Source organism: Lutra lutra, chromosome 18 (assembly GCF_902655055.1).
Source record: "Lutra lutra chromosome 18, mLutLut1.2, whole genome shotgun sequence".
Lineage (NCBI taxonomy): Eukaryota > Metazoa > Chordata > Mammalia > Carnivora > Mustelidae > Lutra > Lutra lutra.
In genome coordinates, this window is record NC_062295.1 from 1,610,726 (window position 1) to 1,629,609 (window position 18,884).

General features: G+C 64.6%; 2 protein-coding genes across 15 annotated transcripts; one reads left to right on the forward strand and one right to left on the reverse strand.

Moving 5' to 3' along the window:
• Positions 1-593: 593 nt before the first annotated feature.
• NHERF2 (NHERF family PDZ scaffold protein 2) lies at positions 594-12,012 on the forward strand. 5 transcript variants are annotated; one of them, XM_047712914.1, is made up of 7 exons: positions 594-959; positions 3,395-3,595; positions 8,774-8,953; positions 10,639-10,792; positions 10,870-10,913; positions 11,407-11,469; positions 11,708-12,012. In XM_047712914.1, exons 1-7 carry the CDS (start codon positions 747-749, stop codon positions 11,864-11,866), a joined length of 1,014 nt encoding a protein of 337 aa, XP_047568870.1. In that variant the 5' UTR covers positions 594-746; the 3' UTR covers positions 11,867-12,012. The 5 variants fall into 5 exon arrangements, with proteins under 5 accessions (XP_047568870.1, XP_047568865.1, XP_047568866.1 ...); XM_047712909.1 differs by having other exon boundaries at positions 605-959; positions 11,407-11,472; XM_047712910.1 differs by lacking the exon at positions 11,407-11,469 and having other exon boundaries at positions 605-959.
• A 1,536-nt stretch (positions 12,013-13,548) lies between these two features.
• On the reverse strand, positions 13,549-18,857 carry NTHL1 (nth like DNA glycosylase 1). Of its 10 annotated transcripts, none has more exons than XM_047713986.1 (7): positions 18,698-18,857; positions 18,319-18,351; positions 17,552-17,790; positions 16,948-17,118; positions 15,893-16,052; positions 13,844-13,949; positions 13,549-13,774 (listed from the first exon to the last, which is right to left on the reverse strand). In XM_047713986.1, the coding sequence occupies exons 1-7, from the start codon at positions 18,840-18,842 to the stop codon at positions 13,642-13,644; spliced, it is 987 nt and encodes a 328-aa protein (XP_047569942.1). In that variant the 5' UTR covers positions 18,843-18,857; the 3' UTR covers positions 13,549-13,641. The 10 variants fall into 10 exon arrangements, with proteins under 10 accessions (XP_047569942.1, XP_047569940.1, XP_047569944.1 ...); XM_047713984.1 differs by having other exon boundaries at positions 13,844-14,030; XM_047713988.1 differs by lacking the exon at positions 18,319-18,351.
• Positions 18,858-18,884: the final 27 nt, after the last annotated feature.

Sequence of the window (18,884 nt, forward strand, 5' to 3'; positions counted from 1 at the left end):
GGTCACTGGCCTCCAGAATATAGGGGCGGGCTGCTGCCTTGTTATTTCCAAACTCCTTTTTGCCTCCTGGACCATCTTGGGACTCCACTGGGCTAGGGCAGCTCTGGGTGCAGGACAGATCCCCAGACAGAGACAGCGAGGGTTGGGGGGGGCAAGGGAGGGTGTGTTCCCGAGGATGGTGGACAGAGCTGTGGCCGTTGTTCTTACCCTCCGCCCCCGTGTGGATTTGGCCGTTGTTCTTACCCTCCGCCCCCGTGTGGATTTGTTCGGCCTGAGGACCCCTTCTCCACTCCTCTCCCACCTCAAGAGCCCGCTTCCGTGTCACGAATGCATACAGTAGGTGCTCAATAAATGTTCTTGGACTAGGAGGCAAAGGCGCTGGCGCCAGGGAGGGTGCCCAGACTCCGGGCGACACAGAGGGGGTCCCAAAGCCCTGCGGACTCCTCCGCCCCCGGGATTGGCTGGGTGCCGAGGCCCGCCGCAGCCAGGACTGGCCGGGACTCGGGGCGGGGGCGGCCCCACCGAGGAGGCGGGGAAGGGGCGGGGGCGGGGGCGGCGCCGCAGCCGGAGCCCGAGCCCGAGCCCGAGGCGACGGGAGCCGAGCGGGAGCAGCCGAGGGCGCCGCCGGGTCCCCAGCGCTGCTGCCGCTGCCGCCGCCTCCGCGCCCGCCCCCCGCGCCCCTGCCTGCCCGCGGCAGGCGTCAGCGCCGTGGCCGGCCGGTGGTCGGCCGGTGGGCAGCCGCCGCCATGGCCGCCCCGGAGCCGCTGCGGCCGCGCCTGTGCCGCCTGGTGCGCGGCGAGCAGGGCTACGGCTTCCACCTGCACGGCGAGAAGGGCCGCCGCGGGCAGTTCATCCGGCGCGTGGAGCCGGGCTCCCCCGCCGAAGCGGCCGCGCTGCGCGCCGGGGACCGGCTGGTCGAGGTCAACGGCGTCAACGTGGAGGGCGAGACGCACCACCAGGTGGGTGCCCGCGACCCGCCCCCGGCCCGCCGCCCCGCCGGGCCCCCTCCCCGGGGAGCGCCTCCCCGCCTCGCGCTCGCTCGCGCGGGGCGCCAACGACCGCGGCTCCGGGCGCTGCGTGCGCCCAGGCCTCGGCGCCCTGCCCGGGGTGGGAGGGGGTCGCACGAGGGCCTGCGTGGTTTCCCGCTACGAGGTGGCGGACGTGGCCACGGAGGCAGCGGACGCCGGCCTCCTCGCTCGCCTCTCCGCCTCGGCCAGCTGGCTCCTGCGCCGGGGAGGGGGCATCCTGGCAGGGAGGGGCCCGCAGTGCGGCTCTGGGCCCTGGGCCCCAGCGTTGGAGTCTCCTTCGGGCCTCAGTGTGCAAGGAGTGCAGGCGTCAGTCACCCTGGGGGGGGTCTCCGTTCCTGGGGGGGGGCCTGAGTGCTTGTCTGTGAGTGTAAACACGTGCTTGTATACACAGCTGGGTATGTGTGTGTGTACACGTCCCTCTGGGGGTCACGGACGTGTGACCACATCTGCCCCCCCGGGGTACTTGAGGGGTATCCCAGTGAGGGCACACCTGTATGTGCGTGTGTCAGCGAATGTGTGTGTGTGGGCACGTGCTGCACTGTGGATGTGAATGTGCACTTCTAGGTGTGTGTGCGTGCACAGATCTGCAGTCCGGTGTGTGTGTGTGTGTGTCCGGGCCTGTGGCTCTGCCTGCCTGGCTACGTGTAGTCATTAGTGTGTGTTGGCAGGTCAGTGTACTAATGTGTGTTTTGGCGGATGGCGTCCGGATCCCTTAGAGTCGCTGCTGGTGGCAGCACGTCCTCGTTGGAGGCCACCCGGCCCTGCGGGAGCTGCTACCACAGCCCCTGCCTCCTGCCACTGGGGATGAGGCCAGAAGGAGGGCAGGGTCTGTTCTGGCAGGTTCTGCTCCCTGGGGACTCTATCTCCCACTGGCCAGGGACTTGGCTGGCATCAGTCCAGCTCCCTCACCCTTTCTGCTCAGGGTTCTCCGTGTCCTCCCCAGCCCCTGTGAGTCGTGACCTGTCTGCGTGGCCAGCCTTGGGGCCTGGAGATTAGTAAATTGGTTCTTTGCTGCACCAGCAGCTGAACTCCTGCTTCTATCCCTGAGGCCCCTGCCTGTCTGTCCGTCTGCCTACCTTCTGTCCCACACCCAGAGTTTCAGCCGGATAAAGCTGTTTGCTGAAGGAGGGTGGGGGTGGGCCGGAGGTCTGGGCTCGGCAGACCACAGGGAGGGGCTGGCACAATGTCACCTGGCTTTGGGTTAACTGTCACTGCCAGCCCTAGCCCCAGAGCACCTGCTTCCAGGCTCCAGGTGCTGGTCTCTGTAGCTCTCGCGCGGAACCATGCTGGCCCAGGAGGGAGCAGGTGCAGTCACAGCTCCCATTCTCCAGATAAGGAAGCTCAGATGTTTGAGGATGTCAAGCGTCTAGGCTGAGTCCTACAGTCAGGAAGCCGCAGGGTGCTGGGATCCTCCGGTGGCTCTCACCAGGAGAGAGGAGGGGACAAAGGAGGGCCTGTGGAAGATGGGCCTGGTTCACACCCTCCTATCTGTTGACAGCTTCTGCTGAGCAGCTGATGGGGGCCCTCTCTGCCCTCCCCCAACACTTGGGGTGGGGGTCTTGTCCTTCCTACCCCGATGCCCAGGGGGCACTGACCGCTCCTTCTCCCTGCACACCATACCCCGACATGCACACTCCGTGGCCCCGCACGTGCTCTGGACACTTCATAGACACCTGCATAGGTACGCCAGTGCTCCCAACGTCACGCTTGTCCCACAGGGTGCCTGTCTCCTGGCTCTGAGCCCTGCTTCCCAGGCTGTGTGTGGGTGCCCACCGGGTGCCTTGCCTCAGGAACCAGGCCTTCCTTTCTCTGCAGGTCTGGCAGGAACAGGGGGTCAGGGTCCGGTCTGGAGGCAAATGGAGAGCTCAGAAGCAGGGGTTTCGACATCCATGCTCCACTACTGAGAACAGCAGTGGCCACAGATCCCCAGACGGGGACCTAGGGAGACCCCTTGCTCCCTCAACCCCAGACCGAAAGACAGACCCTGGATGCACGCCTTCCCACACATCCGTGCACACACGCACACCCTAAAAACCCCAGACTTAGCTGTGCACCGCCTTCCAGACCGCCTGACTGCTTCACGCAGCTTCCCGGCCCCTCCTGGACCAGACCCAGGGTGAGGCAAGGCCCCCCAGTGACCCTGTAGCCCTTGCACCCCCGAATCAGGAGTGCTGGGTAAAGAGGGAGGGAGCTGCCGGGGCTCCGGGGGTGGGGGGCGGAGCCGGCGGGCCTCTCGGTCCAGCCACCCACCCCTGGTAGGCCAGCTGTCGTCCCGCCAGCCTGGGCCAGCCCTGGGTGGCGCCGCTGTCCATGTGCTGCCCAGAGTGCCGACCGCTGACCTGCTCCCCCCAACCTGCCCGGCCCAGGTGGTGCAGAGGATCAAGGCCGTGGAAGGGCAGACTCGGCTGCTGGTGGTGGACAAGGAGACGGACGAGGAGCTCCGCCGGCGGAGGCTGACCTGCACCGAGGAGATGGCCCATCGAGGGCTTCCACCCGCCCACGACCCCTGGGAGCCAAAGCCGGACTGGGCACGTGCAAGCAGCCTGGGCTCCGAGGTTGGCCAGAAGGTACAGCGGGCTCGCACGCGGGGGAGCCCCAGCTTCTCCCACAACTGCTGTATCTGCCACTTGATGGCAGCCAGTCTCCCCCTCCGCTCACCTCCAGAAGTCTCCATCCCCTCTGCCTCTTGGGGCACCTGGTGACTACCGTCTTGCCTACTTGGGGCCACTCTTTCTGCCCTCGGCCTGTGTTCTGAACCAGTGGGCCCAGGGGAGTGTGGCCTTGGTTCCTGGCCCCCTGTCTCTGGCCCTCTTCCCCAGGATGCCCATCAGAGCTCCCTGGCCTAGGAAAGGTCTCTCTGATGAGCCCAGCCTAGTGGCTGAGGGAACTGGCAAGGGTCTGCTGGGAGGTCCCGGGACGGATCAGATCATGGCTGGCTCTGTGTTCATGTCAGGTGTCTGCCTGTCTAAGGAGCTTGCTTGTGCTGGGAAGGCCTTGGGAGGTAGGACCTGGTCCTCCTCTGCAGGCAGTGCGTGGTTGGGGACAGCCGGGGACGCTGTCTAAGCTGGGTCCTCAGTTTGGGGTCTACGGTGGTTGGCGTGCTTTTTCCTTCTTGTGTCTGCCCCAGGCCAGAAGAGCTAGAAGACGTGTATGTGGGGGGGGGCTGCTGTTCTACTGACTTCTGTGTGGCAGGACTTGGGGGGGTCCTACTTGAGGGGGCCAAGAGGAAGAGCCTGACTTTGCTTGTTCTGTGCGCTCTCTCTCTCTCTCTCTTTTTTAAAAGATCTTTTTTTTTTTTCCCTTTCTTTGAGAGAAAGGTGGGGGGGTGGAGAGAGAGCAGTAGGAGGGGTAGAGGGAGAGGATCCCTAGCCAGTCTCCCCACTGAGTGTGGAGCCTGACCCCGGTCTCGACATCGGGCTTGATCTCACGACTCATGAGATCATGACCCTGAACGCAAACCACCCAGGTGCCCTGATGGTTCTATGCTCTTGAAACTCCATGGCACCATTTCTCATGCCCGTTTTGCCTTTTTTTTTTAAAAGATTTTATTTGTTTGACAGAGAGTGAGAGCGCACAAGCAGGGGGAGTAGGAGAGGAAGAAGCGGGCTCCCCAGTGAGCAGGGAGCTCCACGTGGGGCTCGATCCCGGGACCCCAGGATCATGATCCAAGCCGAAGGCAGACGCTCAAGGGACTGAGCCACCCAGGCGCCTTTTTTTTTTTTTTTTAATCTCTTTAAAGAAATTCAATCCCAGTGGTTTCCCCAGATCCCACTTTGAGACCCACTGGCCTCATGCCATTGAAGGTGTGAGAGCTGAAGTTTCCGGGTGTGCGAGTCTCCGGCGTGAGCTGGCTGTGCCCGGGTCTCTGGGGGAGACGGCATTTCAGGCGGGAAGCCAGCCTAGGCACAGGTCTGGGTCTGAACCCTGAGGATGCTTTTTGTTCCTTGGGTTCCAGAGCCCAGCGGGGATGGTCGGGGCCCAAGTACGGGTCATCCGAGTCGGCTGTGGGGTTTCAGGGAGTCCTGGGCTGATGTGCGGGCTGGTCTGGCTCCCAGGCTGGCCAGCCGGCTGGAGCCCCTCTCCTTCAGGGGCGTCTTACCTCCCAGAGGAAGCGCCCCTCCCCTCCAGGCATTTGTCCATTGATTTAGACACAAACGCTGAGTTCACCTTCCTGTGGAAAAATCCGCCCTGGGGCTTATCTGTAGGGTGGGGTGCTGAGGCACCTTGTCCTTGGGTGGGACCTTCCCCCTCTGCTATTTCAGGCTCTGAGAGCCGCAGGAAGCCTTAGGAGGGGGCTTCCTCTGGGCGTATTTTTAGAGGAACAAAGTGGGGCCAGACTAGCAGGGGCTCTGTGGTGGGGGCTGGCCTGGGGACGGGGCTTCCAGGGAGGTCAGGGGAGGCCCAGAGGACAGGGTCAAGCCCTCCCTCCCGGCCAGAGACCTGCTGTCTAACAGGCTGAGTTCAGAGGGTCTGGAGGAAGAACCAGGCCTTGGCTGACCTCCCCAAACCGACGGGCGGTCAAGGTGCCTGGGAGGGGGGTGCTCGCAGGCAGGATGGCCGGGTGGGATGGACGGCTTGGGCTCTGGTGCAGAATGAAGGGTCCCACCATTCATTCATAAGGGCCAAGCTGGGAGTCAGGGCCCCGCGAGTCACTCCTGGCCTCTCTGCTCCTTGTCCCCTGTCCTGGCTGGGCTAGGGGAAGTGAGGCTGGGGAGGACACTGAGGGGGCAGGCCCTCCCATGGGGGTGCTGTGGGGTCCTAGTCAGTGGTGACTCAGCCCCAGGCCAGCTGCAGCGCAGCTGATCCTGACAGTGACGACAGGGGACAGCCCCCGCACAGACGGGGCAGGCTGCGATGCCGGGGCCGTGGAGGTGGGGACAGAGCTGGGCCCCCACCCCGGTTCCACAGGCCCTTGGGTGCATGTGAGTGGGAACCCTGTGGGGGCTGGCCGCCTAGTATGGGGGCCCTTGTGCCTGTGGGAGAGCCCTGGGAGCCTCAGCAAGACTCTCTCCTGCTGTGGTGCTGGGGAACCCTCCCTGGCCTCCCTGTCCCCCCAGCCCCGGGTCCTGGGGGCAGGGCAGGGCCTCCCAGCAGTTTCCTTCCTTCCTTTCTTGGGACTGAAACCTAGCCAGTACGGGGTGCCTAGCTGGGGCCTGAGCAGGGGAGGGGGACCCAGCAGCCACCTGCTCCCCAAAGTGACTCAGCCCCCCCCCGTCTCCACCCATCCCTGGGGAGCTGGGGCCACTGTGGGAGGTGGATAAATGGGTGGTGGCCTGGGCTGGCTGGAGACTTTAGGCCACTTCAGCTGGACACTCGGTGCCTGCCACTTCTCTCCTGCCTCCCATGGCCCGCTCTGGGGATGCCACACCGCTGGCCCCAGCCCCAGGAGCCTCTCCACAGAGACCGTCCTGGGGACTCGCGCAGGTCAGCCTGGGTGGGGGCAGGGTGGGCAAGGAGGACCCCCAGCAGCCCGGCTTAGCCCATGTCCCCCAGGGTCAGGAGAGGGGATTGGGGATGCCCCGGTGACCCTGGTGCGAGCAGGCTGGACCCTGAGCAACAATGGGGGCCTTTCTCTGCCAGGGCTGGTGAGTCACCATTTGGGGGGGCACAGCCCGGCTCCTGGGGTACCCCCATGCCAGCGTCTTTGTCTGGTCACTGCTCGGCTTTGAGACCAGGGCTTGTCCAGCTCCGGGCTGCCCGATGGAGAGCCAGTGGGAGCCTGAGGGCCTGGCTGGGAGGCAGCAGGAAATGCTCCGAGCCATGGCAGGAATGTGAGCGATGCGGCGCCTGCACGCCCCCTCCTGACCCACTGCTGCTCGGGCCTCTCCACGCAGCCTGCCCCCCCCAGCACAGCTCTCAGCCTGGGGTCGGGTGCGGGGGACAGGGCTCCTCGGGCGCCGCCAGGCAGGAGAGCATTAGGGCAAGACTTCCAGAGAAGCCTCTCGGCTGGTGTGGTGAGCAGTGGGCGTGCTGGGTGGAGGCAGGGGGATGGCCAGGATGGTCCTAAACCCGGATGTGACTTCAGCCTGGCCTCATGGCCCCAGATGCCCCCCCAGTCCTGCTTCCTGTTTGGGGACCTCAAGAGACCCGCCAGGGAGGTCACTGTGGAGGGCGTGAGAAGAAGCCGCAGGGCTCAGCGCCAGGGTTGTCCTCTTGAACGTGTGTCGCGGTGTAGCCGGTTGCGAGCCTGTGTCTGTGTGTCTGGTCTCTGTGGCCGCGTGCCGCTCACACCTGGGCCCGGTCGCACCTGCCGGGTGTGCTTGGTCCTGGCTGTGGCTCTGCTCCCGACCTGTCAGCCTCGGCACCTGGGCTCCAGCAGCCTGGATCGGAGAGGCCCCGCTGCGGGGGGTTTTGGGGGGGACTCATAGTCTGTGCCTCCAGGTGTGTCTGGGAGAGGGAATGAATCTGGGCGGGGGGCCCTGGGGCACTTGGGGGGTCTCACCCCCGTCCCTTCAGCCCATGTTGAGTAGCAGAACCCCTGGGGGATCGAGGAGCCGCTGTTCTGCCCCTTGATTCCCTGGGGTTATGGGGGTAGCAATGGCCTGCAGTGGTGATCCCAGGGACATGGGTGGGTAGGCTTTGGGGGTCCGGGAAGGGGTCCAGAGGAGGGGTGTAGGCTGGGCAGGAAGAGGGTGTTCTGCACAAGTGGGGGGCCCAGAGCCAGGGCCTCCCACCTGCCCTGTGAGAAAAGAAGCTCTTGGGTCCACAGCCAGGCGGACTGGCAGGCCAGAGGGCTCAGGGTCAGATTTGAGGTTTAGAATGAGCTCAGAGGCCCGGAGGCTGGGAGTGGTTGGAGGGTGGCCTGAGCAGCAGGGGGCAGGTGCCTGGGGCCTGGATAGCTTCTCTGAGAGTGAGATAGGTGGAGGGTCAGGGAGGGGCCCCAGAGAGCACCCCCACCCTGCTCACGCTCCCCTGCACGCGCGCGCCGGAGTCCTGAGCAGCCCCAGAAACCCGAGCCACTGCCCGCCCTTGCGCTCCGGCCACCAGCCATGTTTAATTGAGCACCCGCAGCCGCTGGGCACTGTGGTCCCGGCCCCAGGCCGTGGCTGGGTGGGGGTCCTGGGGCATGGCCCCCAACCGCACGGCCCCCTGACCCACAGCCCTGTACCGCAGGATGCCAGAGGTAAAGCCCGGCGAGGCCCTGCATGGTCGATGGGGGGTGCTCGGGGCATCGTGGGCCTTCCGTGTCCGGGTTGGGGGGGTGGGACAGCGGGTCCCACCCTTGGCTTCCCTGGGCTCAGGCCCCTGCGCCCTGTCCTTGGGCCCTGTGGGGGTGGCGGTGGCTCCAGCTGGCTCTGGAATGTGAGAGAGGCCACAAAACAAACAAAACAAACGTCAGCCTCTCGCTTGGGCAGGGCGGGGGGGGGGGGTGCACCCAGGACGCTGTGCTGAGTGGCAGCTCCTAGGACCCTGGCCTGGGTTCAGCGCTGCCCATTAGCAGGTCCCCTCCACCCTGTAAAGCCCCTGGTCCCTTGTGAGGCTGTTTGGGATTTGGAAACTGAGGTTCTGCTCGAGATCTTGCTGCTAGAGCTCGGCCCCAGGCAGCCCAGCTGGGCCCCCAGACATGGGTATAGTGTTTGTCCCTGAGACCCAGGGCTGCCGGGCAGGCCATGATGTTAAGTGTGGATTTGGGGTTCCTCTCACCCTTCTCCACTGCACCTGCATTCTGGGGCCGAGGCCTGGCAGGGGCCTGGGGGGTGGGGGTGGGGGAGATCAGAACTCAGCCTGGTCTCATGTGCCTGCAGGATGTCGGTGGGCCCCCGAGGGAGCTACGCCCTCGGCTCTGCCACCTACGGAAGGGCCCCCAAGGGTATGGGTTCAACCTGCACAGTGACAAGTCCCGGCCAGGACAGTATATTCGCTCCGTGGACCCAGGCTCGCCGGCCGCTCACTCTGGCCTCCGTGCCCAGGACAGACTCATCGAGGTACCTGTCATGGAGGTTTCAGGGTGCTGGCTGTCACCAAGCGTGTGTCTGGGCCCGTGACCCCCACCCAAGCGTGTGTCTGGGCCCGAATTCCCCGAGAGTGTTTCTGGGTCCTAGACCCCCACACAGAGTATATGTCTGGGCCCGTGTCCCCCACCCCAAGCGTGTGTCTGGGCCCCTATCCCCCTGAGCGTATGTCTGGGCCCGTGTCCCCTGGAGCGTGTGTCTCTGCCCATGTCCCCCCCAGTCATGTGTCTAGGCCCGTGCCCCTCACACAGAGTGTGTGTCTGGGCCCGTGTCCCCCACCCGGAGCGTGTGTCTGGGCCCCTGTCCCCTGGAGCATGTGTCTTGGCCTGTGTTCCCCCGAGTGTGTGTCTGGGCTCTTGTCCCCCTGAGCGTGTGTCTGGTCCCGTGTCCCCCACCCCGAGCGTCTGTCTGGGCTCTTGTCCCCTTGAGCGTGTGTCTGGTCCCGTGTCCCCCACCCCGAGCGTCTGTCTGAGCTCTTGTCCCCCTGAGTGTGTGTCTGGTCCCGTGTCCCCCACCCCAAGCGTCTGTCTGGGCTCTTGTTCTCCCGAGTATGTGTCTGAGCCTGATTGCCCCCCGAGCGTGTGTCTGGGCCTGTCCCCCCGAGAATGTGTCTGGGCCCGTGTCCCCCACCCTGAGCATGTGTCTGGGCCCGTGTCCCCCGCCCCGAGCGTGTGTCTTGGCCCATGTGCCCCCCGAGTGTGTGCCTGGGCCCCGTCCCCCCAAGCGTGTGTCTCTGCTCGTGTCCCCCACCCCGAGCGTGTGTCTTGGCCCGTGTGTGCCCGAGTGTGTGTCTGGGTCCCTGTCCCCCTGAGCTTGTGTCTGGGCCTCTGTCCCCCCGAGCATGTGTCTCCACCGTGTTCCCCCGATCGTGTTTCTAGGCCCATGCCCCTCACGCAGGGGCCCCTGTCCCCCAGAGCATGTGTCTTGGCCTATGTTCCCCTGAGTGTGTGTCTGGGCCCCTGTCCCCCTGAGCATGTGTCTGGGACTCTGTCCCCCTGAGCGTGTGTCTGGGCCCGTGTCCCCCACCCCAAGTGTGTGTCTGGGCCCGATTGCCCCCCAAGTGTGTGTCTGGCCCCGTCACCCCAAGCGTGTGTCTGGGCCCGTGTCCCCCAGAGCGTGTCTGGGCCCCTGTCTCCTGGAGTGTGTGTCTTGGCCTGTGTTCCCCTGAGCATGTGTCTTGGCCTGTGTTCCCCCGAGTGTGTGTCTGGGCTCTTGTCCCCCTGAGCGTGTGTCTGGTCCCATGTCCCCCACCCCGAGCATCTGTCTGGGCTCTTGTTCTCCCGAGTGTGTGTCTGAGCCTGATTGCCCCCCGAGCGTGTGTCTGGGCCTGTGTGTCTGGCCCCGTCCACCAGAGTGTGTGTCTGGGCCTGTGTCCCCTGGAGGAGCGTGTGTCTGGACCGTGTCCTGCAGAATGTGTCTGGACCCGTGTCCCCTCGAGCATGTCTTCGCCCATGTGCCCCCAAGTGTGTTTCTGGGCAGGGAGGTCTTTGCTGGGAAGAGGAGAGATGCTGGGAACTTGAGCTGATGTTCCTCTGTCTGCCACGGCTGGTGACAATATCAATGAATATTTGATGCCACACCTGGCTGGGTGGCTCGCGGGGAGGGGGCCTGTGGGGGCCTGACCTCTGGCGGGGCTGACCCCATGCTGTTGGGGGCAGGTGAACGGGCACAACATTGAGGGGCTGCGCCATGCAGAGGTGGTCGCCAGCATCAAGGCGCGGGAGGATGAGGCCCGGCTGCTGGTGGTGGACCCCGAGACGGACGAGTACTTCAAGCGGCTGCGGGTCACGCCCACTGAGGAGCATCTGGAAGGTGGGCTGCTGCCTGGAGGCCTGGGGATGAGGTGGAGCCTGGGGGCCTGGGCAGCCCCTGACACCCTGTCCCCACAGGTCCACTGCCATCACCAGTCACCAACGGGACCAGCCCTGCCCAGGTGAGAGGGTGGGAGTGGACCAGGTGGGCCCAGGAAACCGTAGGGGCACCTCTAGGGATCCCCAGGCCTGACCGAGTCCCCCACCTCAACATCTCCTTGTGTTGGTGTGACAGGGAGACCCAGTCTAAACCTCATGCTCCCTGTGGGTCCTGGCCCTGGTCAACCACACCCCCAGCCCCACAGGGCTCTTGGCCTTGTCATTCCCTCTGCCCAGCACTGGCCGGCGACCTGGAGTCCCCCTTCGTCACCCCTTGGGAAGCTGGCCAGGGTCGGCTCTCCAGCCCTCTACAGCACCTGTCCACTCGCTGCTGGGTGTCCCGCGTCCTGCCCGGGCTGGGCCTGGAGCACAGTAGAGGCTCCGCGCCTGCTGCGGGACGGAAGAGCCGTGGCTCTGATGTGCGCATGCGTGCACGCGTGCGCCTGTGTGTCTGTGGGGGCCGCTCTGGCTCCTGGGCAGGGTCCCTGAAGCCACACCTTGCCCTTGGTTTCCCAGCTCAATGGTGGCTCAGCGTGTTCGTCCCGAAGTGACCTGCCTGGCTTAGACAAGGACACTGAGGTAGCAAGTGCCCGCCCACCTCCACTGCTTTGCTCACACACGAGGGGGGCCGATCAGAGGCCTCGGGGGTGGGCTTTTGTGTAGCGGACGGCCTGGGCAGTGGGGTCAGCCCCTCTCGGATGCCCCGTTGGGCCCGCTGCCCCAGCCCCGCCCGGTGGCCTTGGGAGGGATCACGGTTAGGAGGGCCTGGGTCTGGGGCTCACTCTGGCCCCCTGCCCGCTCTGCCCCCCCACCCCAGGACAGCAGCACCTGGAAGCGGGACCCCTTTCAGGAGAGTGGCCTCCACCTGAGCCCCACGGCAGCGGAAGCCAAGGAGAAGGCGAGAGCCACCCGCGTCAACAAGCGGGCGCCGCAGATGGACTGGAACCGGAAACGCGAGATCTTCAGCAACTTCTGAGCCCCTCCCCGCCTGTCTGCGCGGCCCTCGGGCCCCGCCCCGCGGGCCCCGCCTAGAGTCCCCCAAGCCTCAGCGGACTGGAGGGGGTGCTTCCTCACCCCCAGAAGCTGTGCTGGTCCCACCACCACCCAGGAACCAATGGGCGCCCCAGAGAGCCCCGTCCTGCTCCCCCCCGGCCCCCGACCTGCTGGGTGCTGGATAGGGGAGAGGGGGCCCCTCTCGAGGTAGAAGAGCGTGTCAGGGAGGGGCAGTGGTGACCGTGGGCCAGGCCCTTGCTGCTCTGCCTGGGCCTGCTGACTTAAAGGAATTTGTGTTTTTGCTTTTCTTCCAAAAAAAAAAAAAAAAAGAGCTCCAGCACCACATGTTTCCACTTACTACCAGAGTCCCGCCCCCGCAGGACGCCTATCTCAGTCACTGCAATAAAGCAAACCTTTCTCTGCAAACCATTTCCTCCCGACCCTCAGCAGCAGCCGTCCCAAGTGGGAGCCCCGGGCACTTCCAGGGAAAGAGAAAAATGTATGGGGGCCAGGCTGTGGTTGTGGGGGCTTCAGTGTGACCCTGGGGAGGCCACATGTGGCTGTAGGAGCTGCCCCTCTGCCCCCTCCCTGCTGGGGGTGGTCACTAGGCCAGGGCCCCACGTCCCTGCTGCACTAGAGCCTGGGCTCCAGGGGCCCGAGGATGGAGGCCCCGTGTCCTCAAAAAAGGGTGGCCTCTGGACAGGCCTTTTGTCCCTGCGGGAGGCAGGGGGAATGTGGCTGTGGGAGATCCTGCCCCCAAGGGACCTCGCCCACCCTCCCTTTCCTCCTAGCCCTGGCAGCGAACCCCACTGATATTGCTGTCTGCCATCTAAGCCATAGCGCATGCGCGCCCTCCTAATAAACAGGCCTTCCTCAGACCCGTGGCCGCTTCTGTCCTTCCTGAGCCCTCACTTGAGGGTGGGGGTCTGTGGTCTGGGCAGGAAGGAGGCAGCCTGGGAGCCCGCTCTCAGAGGCTGGAACCAGAGTCCCGTTCCTAAGCCGCCCCCACTCCATCCACCAGGCCGCCCAGCCTGACCCTGCTCAGCTTCCGCACTCTCCCCTCCCTTTCCTCCCCACCCTGGGGGTGGGGGGGTGCGTAACTTGGAGCCCTGCTCCCTCCTTCATTGGCACCCTTTGGGGCCCTTGCCAGCTTCTCCCTCCCCCTGCCCCCCAGCACCCCACTCTCCATGCCTTCTGCACCCTTGACGCCTCCGCTCTTGCATAGCCTCCCCGCCCCCACCCCGGCAGGTACGCACAGGTCAGGTCTCCTGTGCCCTGTGATGCCTGGCTTGGGCCTACTGGTGTTACTCTACAGGACAGGTAGCTCTGTAAACACAGGGGGACCTCCAAGCAGAGAGCTCTCACGGAGCAGTTCAGCAAGAGGGGAGGTGCAGACCTGGATCCCTGGCCTGCTGCCCCGGAGGGAGGAGGCCCGGGTCTCCAGCAGGCTTCCTAGCAGCTGCGTGCAGCTGGCTCCCACGACCGGTCTCCTCGGTCCCAGGCTCCCGCAACCCCGCCCCGTACACAGCCAGATGGTCACGTCCCCGTGTCAGCCTCCCAGCCGGCCCTATTCAGACACGCGAGCACGGGCACACATGCAGTGCACGCACGTGCTTCCCGGCCTGCCCCCCACGCCCCAGAGGCGAGACTTGGCCAGACCCCGGCTGCAAACGATTCCCGAGCTTTATTAGAAAACAGGCTGTGGCTCCCCCAGCAAAGGCTCACGGTCGGCTGGTGCATGGCGTCCAGGCCCAGGCTTCACGGCCCACCGAGGCTCCGTGCAGCTGGGCACAGGCTTCGGTTGAGGCAGGCCTGGCAACGCGGGTGGACGGGCAGACATGTCTGCTGGCCGAAGCCCACCAACAGTCCGTTGATCTCACTCCAAAGCTCCCTGTGAAGGTGAGAGGTCAGTGGGGGAGGGAGGCTGAGGGCAGCCCCGCCAGCCCCCACCCTGCCGCACCGGGGCAGCCAGGCCTCCAGCGCCGCACGGGTCTTCTCTGGGGACTTGGTCGCCGTCTTGGTCCACCCGAGTCTGTTGGCGATTCTGTGCACGTGCGTGTCCACCGCTGCAGGAGACAGGACCGGCTCTTCACAGGGCGTGCTGGCCAGACCCAGGCCTGGAGCCCGAGTCTTCCCCGCTCCAAACCCTGGGTTGCCACGGAAGGCAGGGCAGCAGCTCGAATCAAAGGGGTTGGGCCCCCTAGCAGGGGTGCAGGGAGCTGTGCCTCCTCGCCCCGACGCTGGCTGTGGGTGCCAGGCCGCTCCCAGGGCCCACACCCAGCACGGCACGGCCAGGGACAGAGCAGGGAGGATGGCCAGGCCAGCTGCAGCTGTCCTCTCCCTGGGCCACAGTCCCGGCATCCCTTGGCCAGCCACCCCAGGGCTTGCCCTGGGCACCTGCTCACCAGGGCCCTTTTCTCCCCACCAGCTGTAGTCCCTACCTCCTCCCGACTTTGCCAAAGACAACCTGAGTCCTACACCTGCTCCCTTCCCCTGCTCCTGATGGTCTGGAAAAAGGCTCAGGCCCTGCCCAGATGCTGACAGAGGGCACCCTGGGAGACACAGGGAGAGCACACAGGTGTGGGAGTCAGGTTAGTGGGTCACCATGCCTCAGCATCCTCCTCTGTAGCACAGAAATGATCACGCTGCCTGTCCCCCAGAGGCCCAGCCCAGGGCCACACCACACTACAGGAGCCTCCTGTGGACTGGTCCTCTGTAAGTTTTCCCAGCTCCGCGACCAAAGCTCACAGAGGCTAAGCGTCTTGTCTCTTGGTCACCCAGCTGGGACTGGCTGCTCTGGCTTTCTAATTGATGGGCCCCTTCCCGGAGAAGCCAGAGAGGCAGGGCCTCCAGACATACGGAAAGGGTGACATTCGGACTTCTTCCAGTGTGTCTGCTGCTCCGGAAGTCCCTGGGCGGTGGGCCCTTCCCCCCACAGACCTGCCAGGCACCCCCCACCATCCCCTTCTGAGACCCGGGCAGCTGAGGACAGCTGCCCAGATAAGCTCAGGTATCTGCTGAGAAGCTGGCGGCTGCGGGATCAAGGGCGGTGGTGGGGGTAGGGCTCGGGGAAGGCTCTGCCCTAGCCCCTGCCTGGCCCATCACCAGTCTCTGGGGCTGCTGGGCTGCAGCCTTCACGGTCAGGACCTTCAGCCCCTAGCTGCCTTCCACCTCAAATGCAGTGCCAAGAAGGGAGCAGGTCTTAGGAGCCGGGGAGGTGCTGGGAAGATGTCTGCCCCCCCCTCCCCCTGCAGGAGTTCCGGAGGGGTAACCAGGGTCGGGGCAGGGGCATGCAGAGAGGCTGTGGCCAGCTAGGTTTCTGGGCTGGCTGGGCCAGCAGCTGGGCAGCCTCAGGAGCCAGACGTCTGGGCAAAGACCTGAAGAAGCAGCCGCAGCCTGACCCAGGGTCTGTCTTCATGGACACCACCAATGTCAGGAAAGGGATTCTAGAAGAGGCTCCCCCCAGTTCCCCCTCCCCTGGTGTCCCCCTGCCTTTACCGGACCTCCCCCATCTGCCCACTCTCGGGCCGCCTTCTCCTGGCCACTTCTCCCACCTGATGTGGACGTCGCTCCTTCTGCCTGGACAGCACTTCCTCCTCCTAGCCTAACTAGCCCGCTTCAATCTTCAGCTCTTGGCTGAATTATCATCTCCTTCTAGAAGTCTCCCAGATGCCCTAGCCTGGGCCAGCGCTGACAGCACTGTGCACGCCCCCCCAAGACTGTTTCTAGCTCAAAGGTAAGGAGTTACCTGCCCAACGTCTTTCTCCATACACAGCGTGGACCCTGAACCCATCCCCAGGGCCTCTCACGGAGCCCAGCGCATAGCAGGGGCTCAGCAAACGGAAACTCCTCGCATCAGTACCTACCTGTAGACCAGGCAGGCCTAGCTCAGTGCTGCAAACATCTTTCTGATCCCCTGGGTCACATTGTGGGCGAGGGAACTTGAGCTGGGGTCACAGACCATGGGATGCGACCAACCCTGCCCTCCCTGACCGTGTATGCCACTCACCGATGCCAGATACGGCGCCCCAGGCCACCGCCATAGCCAAGTGCGCCATCTTGGGCCCAACGCCTGGCAGTGCCACCAGCTCTGCCACTGAAGATGGGATGTCCCCGCCATAACGCTGCTGCAAGATGGCACTGGTCTGCTTGATGAACTTCACCTTGCTCTGAAAGACGGAGGTGGGGGGTTACGGGGGGGAGGTCAGCTCTAGAGGTGGAGAATGTAGACCTATTTGGGAGGATAAGTCCCGATGGAGACTCACAGGTGTCCGGAGCTGCCTGTCACCTGTCCAAGACACATTCAGAGGCAACTGTTTGCCTCTGTCCCCCCAAGAGGTGGGAATGAGCCAAGGGCAGCAGGGAGACTGAGGTAGGCCCAGTGCGGCCTGGACCCCTGCTTTCCATCTGCCTGGAACAATGACACATGTGTGGGGTCTTGCTCGGGTCCCCTGTCCCATCACTCCCTCAGATGCCAGGTCGGCTAAGCAAGGCCAGCCATGCCAGGAGCTGGGCTCCGCAGCACCTGGACCTGGACCTTCAGGAAGGAAGACTGGAGCCTGGGGCTCCCCCGCCAGCCGCCAGGCCAGCTGGGTGGTTCCCATTCTGCCCCGAGTAGAGAGGGCTATTTAAAACCCTCTTGACAAACTGCAGCCCACACCAATGCCAAGGGGAAGCAGCCCCACCCGCCCGGGGGGTCTTCAACAGATCCGCCCACTCACCACCCAGTGCTCTGTGGCCTGTGGGGGCTCCAGAGGGAAGGGGGTGACGCACTCCAGGGAGGCTTGGAGTAAACAAAGGGAAAGGCGGGTGGGCAGCCTCAGGGAGGAAGGGAAGCGCCAGTCAGCTGGGTGGGGAGGTGGAGGAAGGAAGGGGTGGGCTGCAAACAGGAAAGGCCAAGGAGGCAGGCCCCATAGCCCTGGCCCCGTTTGCTGGTTAGACGGGCAGGGGGCTCCAGTGGGAACTCACATTTGGGTCCCTACAACCTCAGATGCCCACCTGGCCTCCCATACCCCACAGTCTCCCCTTGGCCTCCTGACGTCTTTCTGAGGCCCATGGACTCACCCTCCAGAAGCCTACGGGATAGATGAGTGCGCCCAGCGTGCTGTCATCCGTCTGCAGGACGCTGTCCACCGTCAGGCCCCGAGCTCGCAGCCGCTGCATGGCGCCTGCTGTCACCTGGTCTTTGGTTTGGCTGGAGAGCATCAGGGACAGCAGTACCTGGTATCTCCGCACCTGTTTACACAGTGACGGGGACCAGAGTAGTGGCAGGTCCTGGGTGTTCACCGTGGGCCGGCCCCCGCAAACCCTTCCCCACCTGCACCTGTTACCCTGGCCAACGAACCGTGTTCTCATACGTAAGGAAGACAGGGACAGTGACAGTGCCTGTCACACAAATACCACTAGGAGGCTGAGATGAATGATCACAACACTTAGTGTCAAACCCGGTGCTCGACAGCCGGTGCCTGCCACTGTGATCGCTGTGGCCTCATGGATAACCCTACGCATCCCACACACAAGCCCAGGCGCTGTCCCCTCGCGGGGCTGCCTGCCAGGGAGGGTTCCAGCCAAGGGCTGCCAGGCATCAGGCTGTGCCCTACAGAGGCCTGAGAGGAAGCAAGTGTCTTGTCCAGAAGGCAGTGACCAGGCAGACGGGGCGCCTGCCTACCTTTGGGGGTGCACTGGGGTCATAGCAGTGCTCAGCACCCAGCTGGTCCACAGGTGCGTCCTTCCCGCTCCTCATGGTGCGGATGTTCACCAGCTGCTGCTGCCAGTCTGGGGGCTCCCAGCCTGGTGCCTCTGGGGGTTTGGCGCCTTCTCCTTTCTCATCATCTGAGGCTTCATAGGCGACACTCAGTTTCTGCGTCTTCCGCTGGCGCTTTGCGAGACCATGGCTTTTCTTTCCTTCTGCAAAAAAAGTGCCATTCAGCGGGGGCCATAGGTGAGGGTGGGTGTGGGTGCTACCCTGCCTGCTATCACCCCCCCCATCATTCCTTCAACAACCATCCACCATCTTTCGCAGCTGGGGCTGCTCTGGCTTCTGCAGCTCGTGTTCTGGGGGCAAGTCAGCTTTCCCCTGGCCTCCTGGGGAGAGCTCCTGACTAAGGCTGCATTAGTACAGGACTCTCCCCAAGGCCTCCTCCAAGGTGCCCCCCCCCTCTTGTTTCCACACCCGCCTAGAGAGACATTCCCAAGGCCCAAATCAGATTGTGTCATTTCCGTTCACAACTCCTCACTGATTTTTCCTTGTATTCATGGCGAACCCCAAACTCCATCCCAGCATCAAGGTACCTACGCAGCTGGCACTGTCCCCTACTGACTCCTTTTGCCCCGGTTTCCCTTTCCGTGCATCTGTCACACCCCTAAGTTCACTGGGTGCCTATGGGAATCCCCCTCTGGCTGTCCTGTTGCTGGGGCCCTGTGGGTCTCGCTCACCCCGGGGTCCTGCACACCCTGGATCCTGGAGGCCTGCAGGATAAACAAAACGAAGACCACGCCCTTTCCCGTTTCCTCTCAGGGGCACCCTCCAGCGCCCTCGGGGTGGGCTTGTCCTCGGCGCCCGGTCTCTCCGAGCGGGAAGCAGCTACGAGGACGAGGCTGGTGTGCCACAGAAAGCCTGGCGCCCGGGACAGGCTACCGGGACGCGGAGGGTCGGGGAGGGGCGAGCGCCCGGACCCCTGCCCCTGCGTCCTGGGAACAGGAAGAGCGGTGGGAGCCAGCGCCCCACGTGGGTGCGACTCGGAATCCCAGCCCCCAGCCCCTTGCAGTTCCCCCCCTTGTTTCTCTCCCCATGCCGGTCCGGGCGCGGGGCTACCTGCATTCGCCTCTCCCTTCCGCACCGGCGTGGCCTCCTCCCCCGCCCCCCGCGGCCCGGCCCCCGAGCCCCGGCTCCGGCTCCGGCTTCGGGTCACCATCCTCACGCCAGCCATGCGCATGACAAACTTCTGTGCACTACACATCCCGGCGTCCCCCGCGGCTCGTCACGTGACTCGATCCTCGCT

Excerpts from the sequence above, each read along its gene's own strand:
- NHERF2 (XM_047712909.1), top strand. The coding sequence starts at position 747 with ATGGCCGCCCCGGAGCCGCTGCGGCCGCGCCTGTGCCGCCTGGTGCGC. Across the intron at positions 960-3,394 it reads AGGGCGAGACGCACCACCAG|GTGGTGCAGAGGATCAAGGC; the intron begins GTGGGTGCCCGC and ends TGCCCGGCCCAG. Across the intron at positions 8,954-10,638 it reads CCCAGGACAGACTCATCGAG|GTGAACGGGCACAACATTGA; the intron begins GTACCTGTCATG and ends TGTTGGGGGCAG.
- NTHL1 (XM_047713982.1), bottom strand. The coding sequence starts at position 18,842 with ATGTGTAGTGCACAGAAGTTTGTCATGCGCATGGCTGGCGTGAGGATG. Across the intron at positions 17,791-18,318 it reads AGGGTGTGCAGGACCCCGGG|AAGGAAAGAAAAGCCATGGT; the intron begins GTGAGCGAGACC and ends CTTTTTTTGCAG. Across the intron at positions 17,119-17,551 it reads ACCCCAGTGCACCCCCAAAG|GTGCGGAGATACCAGGTACT; the intron begins GTAGGCAGGCGC and ends CTGTGTAAACAG.